General features: G+C 51.1%; 2 protein-coding genes across 4 annotated transcripts in view; both read left to right on the top strand.

The window, feature by feature from the left end:
• Positions 1–18,760, top strand: part of EMID1 (EMI domain containing 1) — a 44,745-nt gene that overhangs the window by 9,905 nt on the left and 16,080 nt on the right. For 2 of the 3 annotated variants that reach the window (XM_075534276.1, XM_075534277.1), the window contains exons 4-5: positions 16,761–16,844; positions 17,860–17,921. In XM_075534276.1, coding sequence (XP_075390391.1) covers positions 16,761–16,844; positions 17,860–17,921 — 146 coding nt within the window. The remainder of the gene's footprint in view (positions 1–16,760; positions 16,845–17,859; positions 17,922–18,760) is intronic. The other variant, XM_075534278.1, reaches the window with a different exon arrangement.
• Positions 6,171–6,452, top strand: LOC142429570 (thymosin beta-4-like). Its single transcript, XM_075534618.1, has one exon. It carries the CDS (start codon positions 6,171–6,173, stop codon positions 6,303–6,305), a length of 135 nt encoding a protein of 44 aa, XP_075390733.1. The 3' UTR covers positions 6,306–6,452.

Below are 18,760 nucleotides of genomic sequence, written 5' to 3'. Positions count from 1 at the left end.
GCCTCTTGTGCCCACTCAAAGGGAGGAGCGCCAAGTGGCAGGCACATCGCAGTAGTCTGGGCTGCCAATCCCTGAGGCTAGCGGCCTCACCTGTGTGAGCAGCAGAGCAGGAGAAGCCTGCCAGGCGGGGGCGCTGTAGGGACAAGGCAACTCGTGGTGGGACAAGAGGACTCTCCCCACACTTGGGGCAACACTGAGCAAAAGGAGGTGAGAGAGGGGATGCCCGGGCCTGGATTTTCTGGAAGACTGCTCTGCTGGGGTCCAGCGATGTGGAGCAGGGACTCATGGGGTGTCGCTGTCTCATTCTGGGACCAGCCCTTCCTCCCGGCAGCAGAGTGCACACTGGGATCACACCAGCTGTTTCCCCTGCTGGTGAGCGCCCTCTTGGCCTGTCCAGTGCCACAACCCGCCTTCAGGGACACAGAGATGCGTCACCAGAGGCCACCTGGCCAGGGAGCAGCCTGAAGTGAGCCCCATGGGAAAGGGCACACGGTGCTTCCAGAACCCAGCCCTGGGTCCACCGGGCCCTGCTCTGTGAGCCTCTGTTTTCCCAGGAAGCTGCCCATACTGGCGAAGCAGGGGCTCACAGCTGGCACATAGCGAGTGCTCAATAAATGCGGCCCATCTGCTTGGGGCTGGAGACGCTGTGGTGGCTCCCAGGGAGAACCATGCCCCCCACCCGGTTTCTCTATGAACACGTCTTTGCCCTCGGAGCCCCCCTTTTCTCATGGGGAGAGGTAAATGAGGATGGTCTTGCTTGATCTCTACAGTCCTGTGAAAGAGTGGCAACAATGGGCCCCAGTTTATAGATGGGGAAACTGAGGTTTAGGAAGGGTAAGGTCATGTAAACCCTGAGAGCCAGGATTGGAATCTGCCAGGCCAAGCATCTCTTGCCCAAGACCTTGGGGGCGAGGTGGGGGTGTGGGTGGCACTGGAGAGGCAGAGGATCTGTTGGCATGTTCACCTAGTCACCCACTCCCATAGAAACAATGGTTGAGGACAGGCCAGGTTCAGAGACACCTTGGTGGGCAGCCTGCCCAGAGGACTGATGCAGGTTCAATAGGCAGGAGGCTGGGACTGGTCCTGGCCCCCCGAGCACCCCAGGCTAGGGGACTCTACCAAGGATGAAATGGCTGCAGTGTCACCCCTGTCCCGGGACTTCCCGACAGACAGGTCTCCTCCAACAGCCTGTTGTCCAAACAATGCAGGTGAGGTGCAGAGAGGGCTTGGGTCTCCACACAAGATCACACAGTAAGTAAAGCTTGTGGCTGGGATTCTCCCTGGGGCCACCCAGCTGCGCCAAACCTCTCCAGGTTGTAATCCAAGCTAACAGAGGCGGGCACCATCCTTTGAGCCAGGCTCTGCAGTGGGTGCTCTGCTTCACTCCCAGAAGGTCCCAATGTGGAAACTGAGGCTCAGAGAGGGCGTGGTGGAGCCAGGTGCAAACTCTCCTAGTTTGGGTCCGGAGCCATTGTCTTTTCTCTGCCACAGAACAACTTAAGGTTCAGGGGGTAGATGCTCCCATAGCTGGGGGCCTCCTAAAGAGAAAGGCAAAGAGGCTAGGGGCTCCCTTTTCCCTCTCCCGTTGGGCCCTAGAGCCTCCCCATCCTCCTCACTGCAGCCAATAACCTCAGCGCTCCAGTCTCTCTCTATCTTGGCTGGGCTTTCTACAGAGAAGTAAAACCAGAGAAGAGCGAGAGAGAGCGAGAAAGCGAGAGAGAGAAAGAGTAGATAGATGGATGGATGGATGGATGAATGGATGGATGGGAGAGAGAGAGAGAGAGAGAGAGAGAGAGAGAGAGAGAGAGAGAGAAGGGAGATTTAGCTCAGGAGAAAGAGAAGAAAGATAAATTATCTCAAGGAAATGGCTCATGTGGTTGTGGTGACTGGAAAGTCCCACTCTATGGGTTATGTGTCAGTCTGGCAGTTTCTCTTGACTTATGTGGTTGCAAGGGATGCTGAACCCACAATTGACAGGTCAGATGACAGGCTATTGGCTTACAGGGCTGCAGAAGCTCATGAATACCAGAATAGACAGGTCAGACATCAGTGTGCTACCTCAAATTCCAAGAACCAGAGGCCAGTCAGATGCTGAATCTGGAGAAAAGAATATATATATATATATATATATATATATATATATATATATATCACATGCACACATACAATATATACATTGGATACAGGTCACACTCTTGTAAGGCTACGATTCATGAAGCACACCCCTTCATAAATCATGCATCATTCACATAAAAGGGAGGATAATTATACAATATCACAATATGGAGGATAAGTACATCAGCTCACAAAAGAAAGGGCAACCACCCAATCCTGGGAATCATGGCCTTGCCAAATTGACACAGACCGTTACCCCTCACAGGCCACCTCTTGTCATTTGGATGATGTACACATCTCCTAAAAACATACACTCTCAAAATAAGCATTTTTAGTCAAACTTGCACCAAACATAAACCAACCAAAAAAAATACCCTTGCCTACTTGCAACCGGTGTTTTATAAGAAAGCGAAATTATTTAGTACATATACATATATATTCACACCTTCTTCCACCACTCATTCCATGTATCTTTGCCCTTGGTAAGCACATCAGCCAGTCATGATTCTGTACCTGATGTGGTGACTCCACCCTCCTTTCCTTAAGGGTCTGGGCCATTAGTAGTCGTGTTGGAGGTGGGTTGTTGTAGCTTCCCGCTGACTGTCACCACAGGGAAGGATAGCCTAAGAGATGCCATCAGGAATCCCCTGGATTCCAGACATACTCTTCTTGACCTCCATTGTCTGATGTCGATCTGATTTCTCCCAATTAGGATCGGTCGGACCGGGCAATATGGTACCACCCTTTTTTGCCTATTGACCCGGGTGCATGAGGAGCCCCAAGTGGCTGGGTGGCATTCTTAACTTGCAGTTCAATGGAATCAGTGTTGTGTCTCTTTAAGATTTCCAGACACAGGAGGGAGGGGCAGAAATGAGGAGCTGATACCAAGGGCTCAAGTAGAAAGCAAATGTTTTGAGAATGATGAGGGCAACGAATGTACAAATATGCTTGACACAATAGATGGAGGGATGGATGGATGGATGGATGGATGGATGGATGGATGGATGGATGGATTGTGGTAAGAGTTACACGAGCCCCCAATAAAATGACTAAAAAAAAAACAAAAAACCTCCAGACACTGGATTGCAGGGACAGGAAACAATGAGTTTATTATAGAGTAGGTCACTAGAAGTAATAGTTTGGGTGCCGCTCCCATTTCTACCCCTTGATTCCTGACTGTGGGAGAGATAGCACCATATATTGGAACATGCACCATGTCCTGGTGAACATTGGGCCAACCCTACAAAGTATTGTCACCTACTTGGTACCAGCACCATGTCTGTAGGATGCTGTTTCAATGCTCCGTCAAGCCAGCTGCTTCAGGATGATGGGAATATGGTAAGACCAGTGAGTTCCAGGAGCGCGGACCTGTTGTTCCCACTCATTTGCTGCAGTGAGTTCCTCGATGTAAGGCAATGCTGTGATGGGTAAGCCTTCTCTGAGTCCACGGATGGTGGTTTGGGCAGCGACATGGGTGAAAAGGAGCCAAATCGCATGCATAGAAAGTGTCTAAGAACAAAATGCTGCCCTTTCTGTGGTGGACGTGTCCAATGTAACCACACTGCCACAAGGACGCTGGCTGAGTACCTCAAGGGGTGGTGCCACCTCAGGGCCTCAGCGATGGTCTCTGCTGCTGGCAGATTGGGCACTGGGCTGTGCCTGTAGCCGAGCTGGCCGTGGTGAGTAGAGTTGTTGAACCTATACGTACCTTTCAACCATGCCACTTTGTCCGGGAACCCATTGAATAATGACAAGAGTGGATGGAACAGAAGATGACTGGTGTCCACGGAGCATATCATCCCACCCACTTGACTACTGCAGTCTTCCTTTGCTGAGGCCACCCTGTGGTGAGCATTCACATGTGAGACAGTCACTTCGTGGGCCCATTCCAAGAGGTCTATCCACGTATCTCTTTGCCATGTATCTTCCTCACCAATTTGCCAACCGTTTTTCTTCCAAGTCCCTGGCCATCCAGTCAAATCATTGGACACAACCCATGGATCAGTGTACACTGACCCATCTGGCCATGCACCCTCCCAAGCGATGTGAACAACCAGGTGTACTGCTTGAAGTTCTGCCCATCGAGAGGATTTTCCTTGAGGGATGACACAGAAAGGGGCTGAAATGCTGCCATTGCAGAACTAGTTGTAAACCAAGCCTGCGTTTTCCCTTCTTCAGTCAATTGATCATGAGGACCTCTCTGTGAGGTCACAGGTACAGGCTAGAAGAGGGAAGGTAATCTGATAGGAGTGGAGATCTTGGACATTTGGGCCACTTTCTCACACAACTTCACAGCCTCGTGTATGTTGCTGTTGGTAGGTACCATCAAGTTGGCTCCAACCCATAGCAACCCTGTGCACACAGGGCAAATCTCTGCATCGACCTGTGCCTTCCTCATAATTGTTCCTGTGCCTGACGACAAAGCATCGTCCCATTGATGGAGCCACTGCATCAATCCATCTCATCGAGAGCCTTGCTCTTTTCCACTGCCTTTCCACGTTACAAACCGTGATGTCCTTCTCCAGGGGCTGGTCTCTCCTGACAACATGTTCAAAGTATCTAAGATGAAGTCTCACCATCCTTGCCCCCAAGGAGCACTCTGGCCTTACTTCTTCCAACACGGATTGGTTTAGCAGTCCATGGTATTCTCAATAGTCTTTTCTAACACCACAATTCAAATACATCGATTCTTCCTAAGTCTTCCTTATTCAATGTCCAATTTTCACATGCGTATGATGCCATGGAGAGTACCATAGCTTGGGTCAGGAACACCTTAGTCCTCAAAGTAACACCCTTGCTCTTGAATACTCTAAAGAGGCCTTCTGCTGCAGATAGACCTAATGCAGCGTGTCTTTCGATCTCTTGACTGCTGCTTCCATGAGCACTGATTGTGGATCCAAACAAGACAAAAAAGCCTCGACAAAGTCAACCTTTTGTTCGTGATGTTACCTAGTGGTCCAGTTGTGAGGATTTTGGTTTTTCTTACATTGAGTTGCTGAGCCGTGATCCATCCTGAAGGCTGCCATCCTTGATCTTCATCAGCAAGTGCTTCAATTCCTCCTCTCATTCAGCAAACAAGTTAGTGTCATCTGCTTCTCACAGGTTGTTAATAAACCTTCCTCCAATCCCGACACTCTTTATATAATCCAGCCTCTCTCATGAGTTGCGCAGCGTACAGATGGAACAAGTAGGATGAAAGGTTGCAACCCAAACACACGCATTTCCTGCCCTTAAACTAGGCAGCATATCCTTGTTCTGAGCACACAATTGCCTCTAGATCCATGTACAAGTTCCTCATGAAGTGTTCCGGAATTCCCATTCTTCTCAAAGTTATCCATAGTTTATTATGGTCCACACAGTTGAGTGCTTCAGCACAGTCAACAAAACACAAGTAAGCATCCATCTAGTAGTCTTTCCGTTGAGCCAAGATCCGTCTGACATCAGCAGTAATCTCCCTTGTTGCATGTCCTCTTCTCAATCCAGCCTGAACTTCTGGAGGTCCCCTGTCAATTCACTGCTGCGACCATTGTTGGTTCATCTGAAGCAAAACTCTACATGCATGTGATATCAATGATATTGTTCAATAGTTTGAGCATTCTGCTGGGTCACCTTTCTTTGGAATGGGCACACATATGGATCTCCTCAGTTGGCCAAGTAGCTGTCTTCCAAATGACCTGACATAGACAAGTGAGTGCTTCTAGTACTTCTTCAGCTTTCTGAAGCATGTCAGTAGGTATTTCGTCAATTCCTAGAGCCTTGTTTTTGGCTAAGGCATTCGGTGCAGTTTGAACTTCTTCCTTCAGCCCCATTGGTTCTTGCTCATACACAACCTCCTGAAATGGTAGACTGTCAACTAGTTCTTTTTAGTACAGTGACTGTGTTCTTTCCATCTTCTGTTGATGCTTTCTGCATCATTCGATATTTTGTCCACAGTGTCTTTCAAGATTGTATCTCAAGGCTTAGATTTTTTTTCTTGAGTTCTTTCCGTTTAAGATATGCTGCGCTCTCGGCAGCAGCCCTAGAACACTCGGACCTCTCTCGCTTCCTCTGCAACCATGTCTGACCAACCCGATATGGCCGAGATTGAGAAATTTGATACGTTGAAACTGAAGAAGACAGAAACGCAAGAGAAAAATCCACTGCCTCCAAAAGAAACGGTCCAACAGGAGAAGCAAGCAGGCGAATCGTAATGAGGCGCCGCCGCCAATATGCACGGTACATTCCACAAGCATTGCCTTCTTATTGTCCTTCTTTTAGCTGTTTAACTTTGTAAGGTGCAAAGAGGTCGGATCAAGTTTAAATGACCCCGCTGCCCCTTTTCACATCAAAGAACTACTGACAACCAAGGTGGCGTGCCTGCTGCTCCTGTGGGCCTGGCCTGCTGGCAGGGAAATAAAGGAACTTGCGTGTTGGTGAAGGAAAGAGCGGGGCGGGGTGACAGTGAATAAATATTTAGAATAAAAGCAAAGCTGATCCGAGGTGCTCTGCAGGCGTAAAATGCCGTTTAATCGGAGTGCTATTTTTTTGGTTCAAATGATTTTAATCATTGGAACGCACAATTTTTAATACGCAAATAAAAAGTTTTAAAACCTAAAAAAAAGATATGCTGCGCTCAGGAAGAGAAAGCCAAAATATTATAACGAAACAGGAAAAGATCTAGAATGAGACAAACAAAAGGGAAGACCATGTTCAGCAATCACATGTATACCTCTTCTATTTAATGATGGAATGCTACTTTGCATGTTCAACCCTGCGACTCTGTGGATCTGACAACACTTATTCGTGATGTGCACTTTAGACTTTGCTAAGTCCTAGTAACAAGACAAAAATGTTTCTGAAGAGGAGAGTTGTTCTCTATAGAGGATGGCAGAGCTTTGCTCTAACATACCAAGGGTAATGTACCTTATTCACCAATAAGGGCCTGCCAAAAACTCCAGATAGCATCTCTGTCTGCCACTGACATGCCAAGAACCTTTGAACCAGCCAGATCATGTAGTCCAACTAGCAGAGCAGCTTGCACAGCATCCTGAACCTGCTGCAGGACCTGCTGTTGTTCTGGGCCCCACTCAAAATGAGCACCGTTTAAAGTCCTTTATTAAATTGGCCCGGGTAGCACTCCCCAATAAGGCATACTGCCTCCAAAGTTCAAAGAGGGTCACCGGATATTGTGCCTCTTTTGTTGTGGGAGAGGCCAGGTGGAATAGCCTCCTTCACTTTAATAGGGATATCTTGACCTGGACTCATTGGAAATTTCATTGATGTGGAAGGTGCTTGGATTTTTGTCCAAGTAACTATTTCTGCCTTCTAGCTTGTAAATGTCTTACCAATAATTTTAGAGTCATTGATACTTCTTCCTTATTAGATCCAATCAGCACAGTGTTGTCAATGTAAGGCTCAGTGTGACATCTTTGGAATGAGAAAGGTGACCACGGCCTCTAGGACTAAATTATGGCTGGAGAGTTGTTATACCTCTGAGGTAGGACAGTGCATATGTATTGCTGGCCTTGCCAACTGAAAGCAAAGTGCTTCTGGTGTTCCTTCGAAAGGGATATGGAGAGAACACATCAATAATTGCCTACTAGGTACGATGCGGTGCACTAATTTGCTCAAGCAAAGAAATCACATCTGGAACGGCAGCTGCAATTTCAGTCACCGCATGGTTATGTTTACTGGGTGTGTGTGTGGGGGGGGGGTTGTGTGTGTGTTTTATTTTTGATCAGGCCAAATAAGCATGTTGAGTGAAGATGTGATGGGAATAAGCACCCCTACATTTTTCAGATTCTTGATGGTGACAGGAATCTCTTCCGTACCTCCAGGAATAGAGCATTGCCTTTTGCTTACTGTTTTTGTAGCAGATGCAGTTTTGATGGCTTCCACTTAGCCTCTCCGACCACGATAGTCTTTAGTCCACACGTCCGAGATCCAGTATTCTGTCAACTGCTGAGTATAACTATTCCAATTATGCACTTTGGAACTGAGGAAATCACTATAGAATGTAATTGAGTACCCACTGTAAATGGGTCTGAGTTAAGATTCCATTAATAAGCTGACTCTGAGTGGTAAGCCACTGTTGTATTTTAGATCTCTTGGAATTAGTGCCAGTTCCCAGTTATCCCCCAAATATCTGTTTATTTCCTATTTCCCAGTGAGCAGACACTCAGAAAAAGCCATATAAATCCCTTCAGGGAAGGCTGGGAGAAAAACTAATAGTTTACCTTTTTGGCAACGCAGGGGATCCTTTCTCACAGGGACCCAGCCTTTCCTTCATTCAAGGACTTGTGAGTCTACAAACCAGTTTAAGTCTTAGCAGTAATAGAGAAGCTGTGACTCTCTATTCTGGCAATTCAAATTAGACAGCTATTCACGCTACCTAGAATTCTTCCACTTGTACAGATCAAGTAAATATTTAGTTGATTCCCCATATGTCCTCATCCCTAGTTTTAGGATCCCATTTCTTCCCAGTCATTGCCATCACTTTAACTTTGGACACTATTTAAGGTTGGGAATTCAATTGGTGGTATAATTCAGCCACTCTTATAATAAAACTCTGGGTTTGGTTTTCAGCCATACCAGCTCTGTTTCAACAAGAAGTAAAGCTTTCAGGGCACAAGCAGCTACTGTCAGGTCTTTCATGCAATGCTTGGACTGTGACTGGAGCCCTGGGCCCATCTCTTTTACCACTTTGTCTAGTGAAATAGAACAACCAACCAGCTTCCCTATACCTCTTATTCTGACAAAAATGTAGAAAAGTGTCCAGTATGCAATCACCCAAGGGATTTTTTCCTCAAAAATATAATATAATATAATATATATATACATACATACGTATATTTGATCTATTGGTGGTGATTTTTTGCTTCTTTCTATTGCCACCTCACACTATAGATTAGCAGTGTCTACTTTACCAATAAGTCTGTAGACTTACAATTTTGTTTTTCCAGAACCACCCCTAATACTAAATGTCTTAGGCCAGATTTTCTAGAGAAGTAGACACAGGGAGGTCTATAGAGAGAAGTGCTGTTCCTGATGGAAATGAAGTCGCTCACACAGTCCTAGTGGCTGGCAAGTCTCAAATCCGTGTGTCAGAGGTCTCGACTCACAGAGTTGCAGAGGTTGACAAACTCACCATCAAGTCAGATAGCTGGTTGTTCCTCACAGGGCTGCAAGAGTTGGTGAATCCTAGACTCTGCAGATCAGAGTGCTAGTTAGTTCAAGTCCCAAAGACTGGAGGTCAGAAGATGACTAGCCAGGTGCAGGATTCAGAGAAAAGGAAGAATCTGGTCAGAGTAGCCCTATATGTATAGAAGACCTGTCCCACGCCCTGCCCCCCAAGGAAACTCCCCTTAGTTTAGAGCAGTGGTTCTCAACCTTCCTAATGCCACAACCCTGTAATACAGTTCCTCATGTTATGGTGACACCGTATGTGGGCACATCTGCATGTGAGCGGACCTGCCTGGAGATGGATAGAGGAGCAGTGTCTCGGTTCCTGAGACCATCAGAAATATAGTCTTAGGTGACCCCTGTGAAAGGGTCGTTTGACTCCCAAAAGGGTCGCGACCCCCAGGTTGAGAACCGCTGCTGTAGAGTAAGTCACACCCTTTTGTAAGGCTGTGACTCAAGACACATCCCACCTAAATCCTGCCTCATTAGCCTATAGAGGCTAGAATTTACAACACATAAAGTGGAAGATAATTATATAACATCACAAAATAGAGACTAACAACATCAGATCACAAAATGAGAGAGAATCGCTCAATATTGGGGATCATGGCCAGCCAAGTTGATAGGTAACATGGCTGGGTTTCTGGAGAGGCTTATCTCTCCTCTGTTCTTGCTCTGCAACGCTGAAAGAATTCTCGTGCTCGACGCACTTTTGTAAATCCAAGTTACGAGGAAAAGGGAAGTTTCAGGACTCCACAGGAAATTCCAGGGGCCAAGAACAGAAAATCCCAAAAGAGCCCCCTGAGAAAAAGGCTTGAGAGGGAGCTCAGGCCCAAAGCCCTGGGGGCACGTGTGCACCCCCGCCCTCTGACCTGCAAGAGCGCACCTGAACAGGAGTAAGAGGGGTGTCAAACAGGAGTCAGAGAGGCTTGACCTTCCTGTGGCAGGCTCTGATCTCTTCCGACTGGGGAGGTGTGGTTGAAGGTATTAGCCGACCTCATTGGCTGAGTTTATGCACACCTGGGTGATGTCAAGGGGCTGGGACTAGTCTGTGCACCCAGGTGAAACTCCCACATCTTGTGTCTGAGCATGCTCAGTTTAGATCTTTCCCTGAGTGTCTAATTAATGTGCCAAAATTCTTTCCAAACCCTTTGTTGTGGCCTTATGCAGGTATTGGGGAAACAACCTCCCTTAGTCCCTACTCTAGCTACCTGTCAACATTAACACTCAAACTTCCCCAGCCACAGACACCATATTACCGCTCTGACATGATGGGGAACCAGCGTGGGGTGGGGTGGGGTAGAAGCTTTCCTAAGGTCACACAGCATGTGAGATTCCAAGATCCAGCCTGGGCCCTTCCCTGCTCCTCCTGGCTCCTCTCACCTTCCAGGAGCGGCGATGTTTTTGCACCTGTTGCTTGCACACTAACCAAGTACCACACATGTACTTTCCTTTGTTGATTCAGAGCCATGTGGGATGAAGGGGTCCCCAGAGTCAAACAGGTCCTCAGGAGTGACTTTACAATTGGGGAAAATAATAAAGACAGACAGACAGCACGGGGCACCAGAACTCCTTGTCCCAATGTCAGGGCCAAGAGAGTGAGTCTATTTCCAATGGGGCTATGTAACGGGGCTTACAGATCTCTCAAAGAGCATATACATGATACAATGAAGATATTACATAAGCAGGCTTGAAGGTGAACAAGCGGCCATCTAGCTCAGAAGCAAAAAAGCCCACATGGAAGAAGCACACCGGCCAGTGCAATCACGAGGTGCCAAGGGACCAGGTATAAGGCATCATGCAAAAAAAAAAAAAAGATATAAGTGTGTGTATGTATGTGTGTGTATATGTATATGTATATATGAATATATATACCATACTAAATGAAGGGGGAAGTGCAGAGTGGAGACCCAAGGCCCAAGTGTCGGCCAATGGAGATCCCCTCATAGAGGGGTTTAGGAGAGGAGATGGGTTAATTAGGGTGCGAGGTAGTACCGATGAAGAACACAGCTTTCCCCAGATCCTAGATGCTTCCTCCCCCCAACTACTAGATAGGGCAGAGGCTGTACACTGGTACATATGAGGGCTGGAGACACAGGGAATCTAGGGTGGATGATACCTTCAGGACCAAGGGTGTGAGGGACAATGCTGGGAGAGTGGAGGGTGAGTGGGTTGGAAAGGGGGAACTGATTACAAGGATCCACATGTGATCTCTTCCCTGGGAGAGGGACAGCAGAGAAGGGGGGGAAGGGAGACTCCGGATAGGGCAAGATATGACAAAATTACGATGTATAAATTACCAAGGGCACATGAGGGAGAGGGGAAAGGGGAGGGAGGGGAAAAAAAGAGGACCTGATGCAAGGGGCTTAAGTGGAGAGCAAATGCTTTGAGAATGACTGGGGCAGGGAATGTATGGATGTGCTTTATACAATTGATGTATGTATATGTATGGATTGTGATAAGAGTTGTATGAGTCCCTAATAAAATGTAAAAAAAGAAACGGGGAGGTGGATCAACATCTTGACCTAATGCTAGTTGACCTTAGAAGCCCCTGAGCCCTCCCAATCCATGATCCTTATCAGAGGAGTGACAGAGTTTATGAGAACAGAATTTGCTACGTTTTACTATGGGTCAAGGTCTAGAACCTGATTGTTCTGATCTACAGACAACCTTCAGGTACAGTGAAATAGCCAGACAGGGAAGATTCTCATCTTTTATGGTAGCTACTTAAAAATAAAAGACTGCTCCTTAATCGAGGGCTGTTGTGGGGTGGAGCACGACACATTTTTGGTTGGAGAACGTGTATCTAAAAACATTTCTATCTTAGAATAATGAAGATCTTTCACAAAATAGGGCTAGTTTTCCATGGCCATGGTTGCGAGCGTAGGAGCAGGGCCAAATGTGCCCTACCAAATCCTCCGTTTACCACGGAGCCTGAGGCTGAAACTGGGGGAATCCAGCCACTCTGTCCATCTCCACTCCTGTCAGGTAGTTTTGCAGCCCCCACCTCCCCTGCAGGCCATCGTCCAAGCCCAGCCCTGCCCCAGCCTCCCTCTACACATCCTCCATAGACACTGGCCTGCTCACCCCTCTCCCAGCCTTGGCAGGGACTGTCTCCCACCCACTCAGTGGATCCCCACCCTGCTGGCCTTATTCCCAGCTCTCTGGTGCCTGGCATGAGCCTGGCACACAGGGAATGTTCTGGAAATGAACGAGAACCTCACTTCACTCCCAAAGAGAGAGCTAGGCGAGACCCAGACTCCGGCTTCCATCGGCCTCCCAATAGCTCCCACCCCGGCCCTGATCCCAATCCCTCACTGAACAAATATTTACATTTACAAAGTACATTCCCAGAAGGAAACCTGGCTGGGGCTGACCTCCCTGTGCCTGTGGTCACTGAACTGTGTAGAAGGTGGGTTGCTTGGGAGATGTGGGGGGGGGGGGGGGCGGGGAGAGAGCTATGAACAGGGAAGCTCCTTTGGCACCCCTTCTGGAAAAGAAAGCCTCCCAGGTGGAGCTGGGATCCCCACCGCTTCCTGCTCCCCCACCCCCAGCTTCAGAGCCCTGGTGGTACAGGGCTCCAGTTACAGTGACCTCTCTTCCGCCTCTGTGAGCCCAGGCAGGCGGGCAGCTTCTCCCCAGGCCTCAGTGCGCTCTCCTGGGATCAAATGAGAAGGGTCCTGCAGGCTTCCTAACCCGGCCCAGCACCCAGCCCAGGGCAGAGGGCAGAGGAGTGGTCAGGGACCAGAGCTCAGGAACTGGGGCAGCTGCTGGCCCGGGGAGGTCAACACTAGAAGAGATGGGAGTTTCAAAAGGAGCTTTGGCACAGGGCAGGAAGACTTCCTGGAGGGGGTGGCAACAGCTGTGAGGATGGGGCATGGGACATGTACATATGTGCCCGTGTGCGTGTGTGTAGGTCCTTGGACCAGCCGGGAGCTCTCCTTCAGAATGGAGGCCCACCAGGCCGGGGAGGGGCTCTCAGCCCGCTGGGTCCACTCCAGGACTGACCACACACACCAGTGGAGTTTGGGACAAACATCCAACATGAGTCCGTCCCTGGCTGGGTTTTTTCCTGGCACAATTTTGTGCCCTGTGGGGTGGCCTGGTATGTCCCTGTAAGTATTTCTGTCCATTCATCAGAATGTGGGGGAGTTCACTTGGATAATGTTTGTGAACCCCACTCCAGAGCCAGCATTGTCTGGTTTGGGGTTGTTGTTTTGTGTTTTACAGTTTTGTTATTTCTTGAAGTTTTCTTTTCTTTTGCATTTTCATATTAATTGCCAATTACTTTGCCCCCATGCTGCCTGGTCCTGCTGGTCAGGCCTTTTTTCCATTCAGTTTCCCCCACCGCTCCTTCTCTCTGGCTTCTGGAGAAATGTCCAAAAGTAAACTAGAGGGGTGAAGAAACAGAAGTCTAACCACAAGCTCACAGATTAATAAACCAGAGACGGCCGAGTGAAATAGGAACTCATTATATCACCTAATCTTGCTCATGTTCAAGACCGTGGTATCTGTGTCTACATTGTGTTGCTTTGTTTTGTTTGCCTGCTTTCAATGCTTGTTCAGCCCCATGATTCAGGCATTCAGCCACAAAGGGTGCCCCAGCCCTGTTCTAGAGGCCGGGCGGCTCAGTGACTGAGACAGACGAGGTACCTGTGCTGGGAGAGGGAGTGGGGGGCAGGAAGGAGAGCAGGGGAGTGAGGGGCAAGGGAAGGGGAGAGGAGGGGCAAGAGGGCGTCATACTCTGCCACCCTTCATCACAGAGAAAAAGCAGGTGGTACAGAAAACCAAACAAACAACAACAACAAAAGCAGGCGGTGCGCTCGGTCAGCTTCCTGAGAAGACGAATCAAGTGGCACTTTGCATCTTTACCTGGGGACACAAAGCTTGAGAAGACCTTAGGAGCCAACATGGAGAGTAGCGGTACCAGGAGGGGAAGGGGACGGTGTGGGGAGAAAGGGGGAACCGATCACAAGGATCGACATATAACCCCTCCCAGGGGGACGGACAACAGAAAAGTGGGTGAAGGGAGACAGTGGTTGGTGTAAGACATGGAAAAAAATGATAAATGATCAACAGCTCATGAGGGAGGGGGGTGGGAAAATGAGCTGATCCCAAGGGCTCAAGTAGAAAGAAAATATTTTGAGAATGATGATAGCAACATATGTACAAAGGTGCTTGACACAATGGATGGATGGATTGTGATAAGAGCTGTAAGAGCCCCCAATAAAGTGGGGTTTGTTTGTTTTTTAAAGAAAGAAAGCTTGAGGAGGAGTGAGCCAGGCCGTTTTTTGGTCAACAGCATTCTTGCTGGACACTGGGTCTCTCTACCTTTGCTGGCTCGGGACTTGGCGGGCTCATGTGAGGTGCGGCGTTGCCCAGGAGGGAAGAATCTCTCCTCCCTCACAGTGTGGACTCCTTACTGCCCGACACTTCGTCCTCAGTGCTCGGCGCTTGCTCCTCACAGTGTAGAAAGTTCCAGGGGCTGTCCACCTCTGACCACAGGCCGGCTCAGAGGGTCTGGTTAGCAGCCCGACGCTGACCGAGTCTGGGGGCTCCTCCCAGCCATCGAGGCGATTCCAACTTACAGCCGAGCACCCCTAGCACTGCCTGCGTGGGTTTCGGAGACTATAACTTTTTTTTTTAAGTTTTCCAATAATGTTTTATTATGTCTCCAGTGAAAACCGCCATAACACATTAGGTTTCCGTTTAACGATTTTGAAAGGAGGGTTTCTGATGGGAGCCGGGCGACCCTCTGCCCACGAGATGCCCGTTCTCATGGTTTCCGTCGTGTTGGTGAGACTGCAGCTCTTTACGGGAGAGGGGGCCTCCTGGTCCGCCCACGGAGCGGCTGGCTTCCAACTGCGGACCTTGCGGTTGCCGCGTACCCACGATGCCACCAGGGCGCCTAACCGCACGGTGACGATCTAGGCATGCTAACACCACACTGCGCCGTGCCTCAGTTTCCCTGCCTACAAAGACACTAGCTCTGCTCCCAGGGTTCCGTGAGGACAGCGAGTGGGGGCTGTGTGTGAGACCACGCTCAACGTGGAGGAGAGTGACTGTTACTGCACATGCCGTCGAGTCTGACAGCCGTGCCGGGTCACAGGACAGCAAGCCTGGCCCTGCGCTGTCCTCGCGGTCCTGAGTGTGGCTGTCCCTTGTGCTAGCCCCGCGTGAGTCCATCTCATGAGGCTCCCCTCGTGTGTCCGCTGCCTCTCCTTGATGCCACAGTGATTTCCCCGCCTCCCAATGCCAAGTTGCTCCTTCCCTGGGTGGCACAGTCAGCCTGCCTGGCTGCTGACCACACAGTTGGGGCTGGCGTCTACCCCTAAGTGCCTGGGGAGAATGTCTGGCAGCTGCTTCCGAAGACACTGGAGCGCAGACACATGTGGGGTCGGCCTGGGTCGGAGTCGATGCGTCGGCCACTGCATATCCATGAAGCCCAAGCTGGTCTGTGAAGCATTAGCAGGGGCCTGGCTCATGGCGGGCATTCCTCCGGGGCTGAGGACCACCCCCACCCCCACCCCCCGGCTCCTGCCACATTCCCAGGCAGGCTGTTTTCACCCTCCTGGGGGAGATGCACCCCCCATAACTGGCAAGCCCCAGGCCAGAGGGGCGGAGGATGTGCTAGAGATGCAGGCTCAGCATTTGCCCGGCAAGGGGACCGGGAGTGGGGTCTGGCAGCTTCCCCGTTGGGGGCCAGCCAGAGGGGCCCGTCTGGTTGGCGTTCCCAGCACCGCTTGCTCCCTGCACCAACCCACAGCCCGCACGGAGCTGCCAGGCCTGTACCTTATTTGGGTCTTGTCTCCCCCAAGATGACACTTCGAGGCCTTAAAAGGCAGACCCAGTGGGTGGTGGTGGAGTGGGGACAGTTGCCATTGCTGGCTACAGAGCCCACCCCAGCTTGGCCAGCCTGTCCCTCCAGCTGTGGCCAACACTGTCCACCACCAAGCCCGACCAGCCTGCTTCTCTCAGCAGGGGGTGGGGGTCCTGGCAGGAGGTCCCCCCCCCCCACCCTCACAAGCAGCCGTCTGCTCTGGTTTTCATTAAAACCAAGGCTGGATCCACTTCAGCCTGTTCTGACCAAGTGGAGCAGGGCCGATGGGGGACAGCGGGTGCCAGGGCCCCTGTGTATCCTCATCTGGGTCCTCAGGGCTGACGCAGCCTCAGCGTTGTGGCCGGCCATCTCAGCTGCCCCTTCTGCAGATGGGAGGTAGGCAGGTCCCTGGGGGACAGGGCACATGGGTCAAGAAAGGGCAGGGCTGAGACCTGACGTAGTCACCATGCAGCTCACTGAGGGTGATGGGGTGCCCCCTACCTCCCTCACAATCCCCAGTCCAATCCACCTGTCTGCTTTGCTCCAGCTCAGCCCAGTTCATCCTGCGTGACCCAGGTCAATCACCCCACCTACCCCAAAGCAGGGCTACAGTGGTGACTGGGCGGGCACTTTGCAAGCAGGCCTCTCACCCCACCCGTCTCAGTTGCAGGCTCCTCCGGCCGAGTGGTCCCCAGGTGGTCAGGTAACTCCATGCAACGAATGGCGCTTCAACCCATGGCCTTCTCAGGTGGGTGCTGGGGGCAGCAGCTTAGGGTTCCCCACAGCTGGAGGGAGGACAGAGCAGTATGCTCACTGTCCTGAGCCACTTGGGTCCAGCTGGGGAAACCCAGGGACACCTCCTTACCTCACCCTGAAAAGCGATCTGAGACAGGGAGAAGAAGAGCCCCAGGGAGAGGGCTGTCCTGGCCACAGCACCCAAAACCCAGGTGCCAAGGAGGCGGGTCCAAACGGCAGGTTTCTCTAATTCAGTGGTTCTCAACCTGTGGGTTGTGACCCTTTTGGGGGTCGAACGACCCTTTCACAGGGGTCGCCCGATTCATAACAGAAGCAAAACTACAGTGATGAAGTAGCAACAAAAATAATTTCATGGTTGGGGGCTCACCACAACATGAGGAGCTGTATTAAAGGGTCGTGGCATTAGGAAGGTTGAGAACCCAGCACTTAGCAAGCACCTATAGGGTGCAAGGTACCCACCACAGCCCCCAGTGCCCCCAGAGAAGTGTCACGGTTCCCATCTTAGAGAGGAGACAGCTGAGCCCCAGCCCCACAGCTGGCAGGCACATCTGGGGGCTTCCTGCTCACCCAGAGCCTTAGGGGTGACTTGGGTAACCCAGGAGCAGCGAGGAAGGCTGGAAGGAGGCTGTGTCTGGCGGCCAGGAGGTGCCACCAAGGGCTGAATGGTCAGGGGGGGCTGTTGGCCATGTGTTAGTGAGGAAGTTGGGGAGCAGACATGATGACACTGGAAGGTGCTCCCTGAGGAAGGCTTGGAGGTGGCACCTCACAAGCCATGCAGGCAGCCGGTGACCCCAGCGCCCACAGCTCAGACCGTGGCACCTCCCAGGTGGCAAGTGGTGGCAATCCCCACCCCGGGCTACTGCCCGGAAAGGGTCACTCTGGATGCAGAGGCTGCCAGGTGGGGTCCTGGCTGGGCTCCTCCGGGGTCTGCCCTCTCCCTCCTAACCGCCAAAGGGGGAGCCAGCGACCCCGGAGACGGGCCCCAACCTCCTCCTCCCTCCTCACAGGTTGTCTCAACTGCAGCAAAGTGTTGGAATTGACAGAGAGGCTGAAGGTGCTCGAGGCCAAGGTGGGTGAGGGCGTGCCCCTGGTGCCTCCTGCCCTGCGCTGGGCAGCGCCCAGCACCCCCTGGCTCCCCACCCCCTTCTCTTCTCCACAGCGTGCTTGCTCAGGGCCCCAGAGTGCACGCTGAGCTGCACCCCAGAACATTCACCCCCCCAGGGCCTCAGGAATGCTCATCCTGTCCAGCAGGCACCTCCCTCCCACCTCTCTGCCCTCCAGTGCCCACTCTCCAGGAAACGCTACCAGTCAGACGCCTCACCTCGCCTTCGTTCACTCAGGCCACTCCGCCTCCACACCCCTATAGCTCCAGCTGCACGCCTCTTCCAGGAAGCCCCCCTGATGCTCCTTCACCTCCTCCCAGTCACATGCACACAGACTCCCTCCCCCTAAAGGTAGAGCCCCCCTCCACCATCACCTTCCCTTACTCTCCACAATATTACCTTTCCGGCCACAGAGTCAAAACACACCACACACACATCTCAAACTATTCAGACCCCTACACACACGCACACAGCTCCCCGCTCCCCGCCGCCCTCACCCCACAGTTCCCTCGTGGGAGAATCTATGATGGGCAGCTCAGCCCCAGATCCAAGATGACGCTTGTCAGTTCAGGGTCTGCTGGCTGATGACGTGCAGCTTTTCTGTAGACAGGCTCCACAAGACCCCCTCCCACAGCCAGTAAGCCTCTGGCCCTGCCTGATCCTTAGCAGCTCAGGCTGGGGAGGGGACATAGACACTGAGGCCCTTAAAGTGCACCCGGGAGACACTACCACCACTAGTTAGTCACCAGAGGGTCCATTCCGATTCTTGGGGACCCGGGGAAGCATGCCCCAGGGCTTCCCAGGC

This window comes from Tenrec ecaudatus, chromosome 16 (assembly GCF_050624435.1).
Source record: "Tenrec ecaudatus isolate mTenEca1 chromosome 16, mTenEca1.hap1, whole genome shotgun sequence".
Taxonomy (NCBI): domain Eukaryota; kingdom Metazoa; phylum Chordata; class Mammalia; order Afrosoricida; family Tenrecidae; genus Tenrec; species Tenrec ecaudatus.
This window is presented reverse-complemented; position numbering and strand designations above follow the sequence as displayed.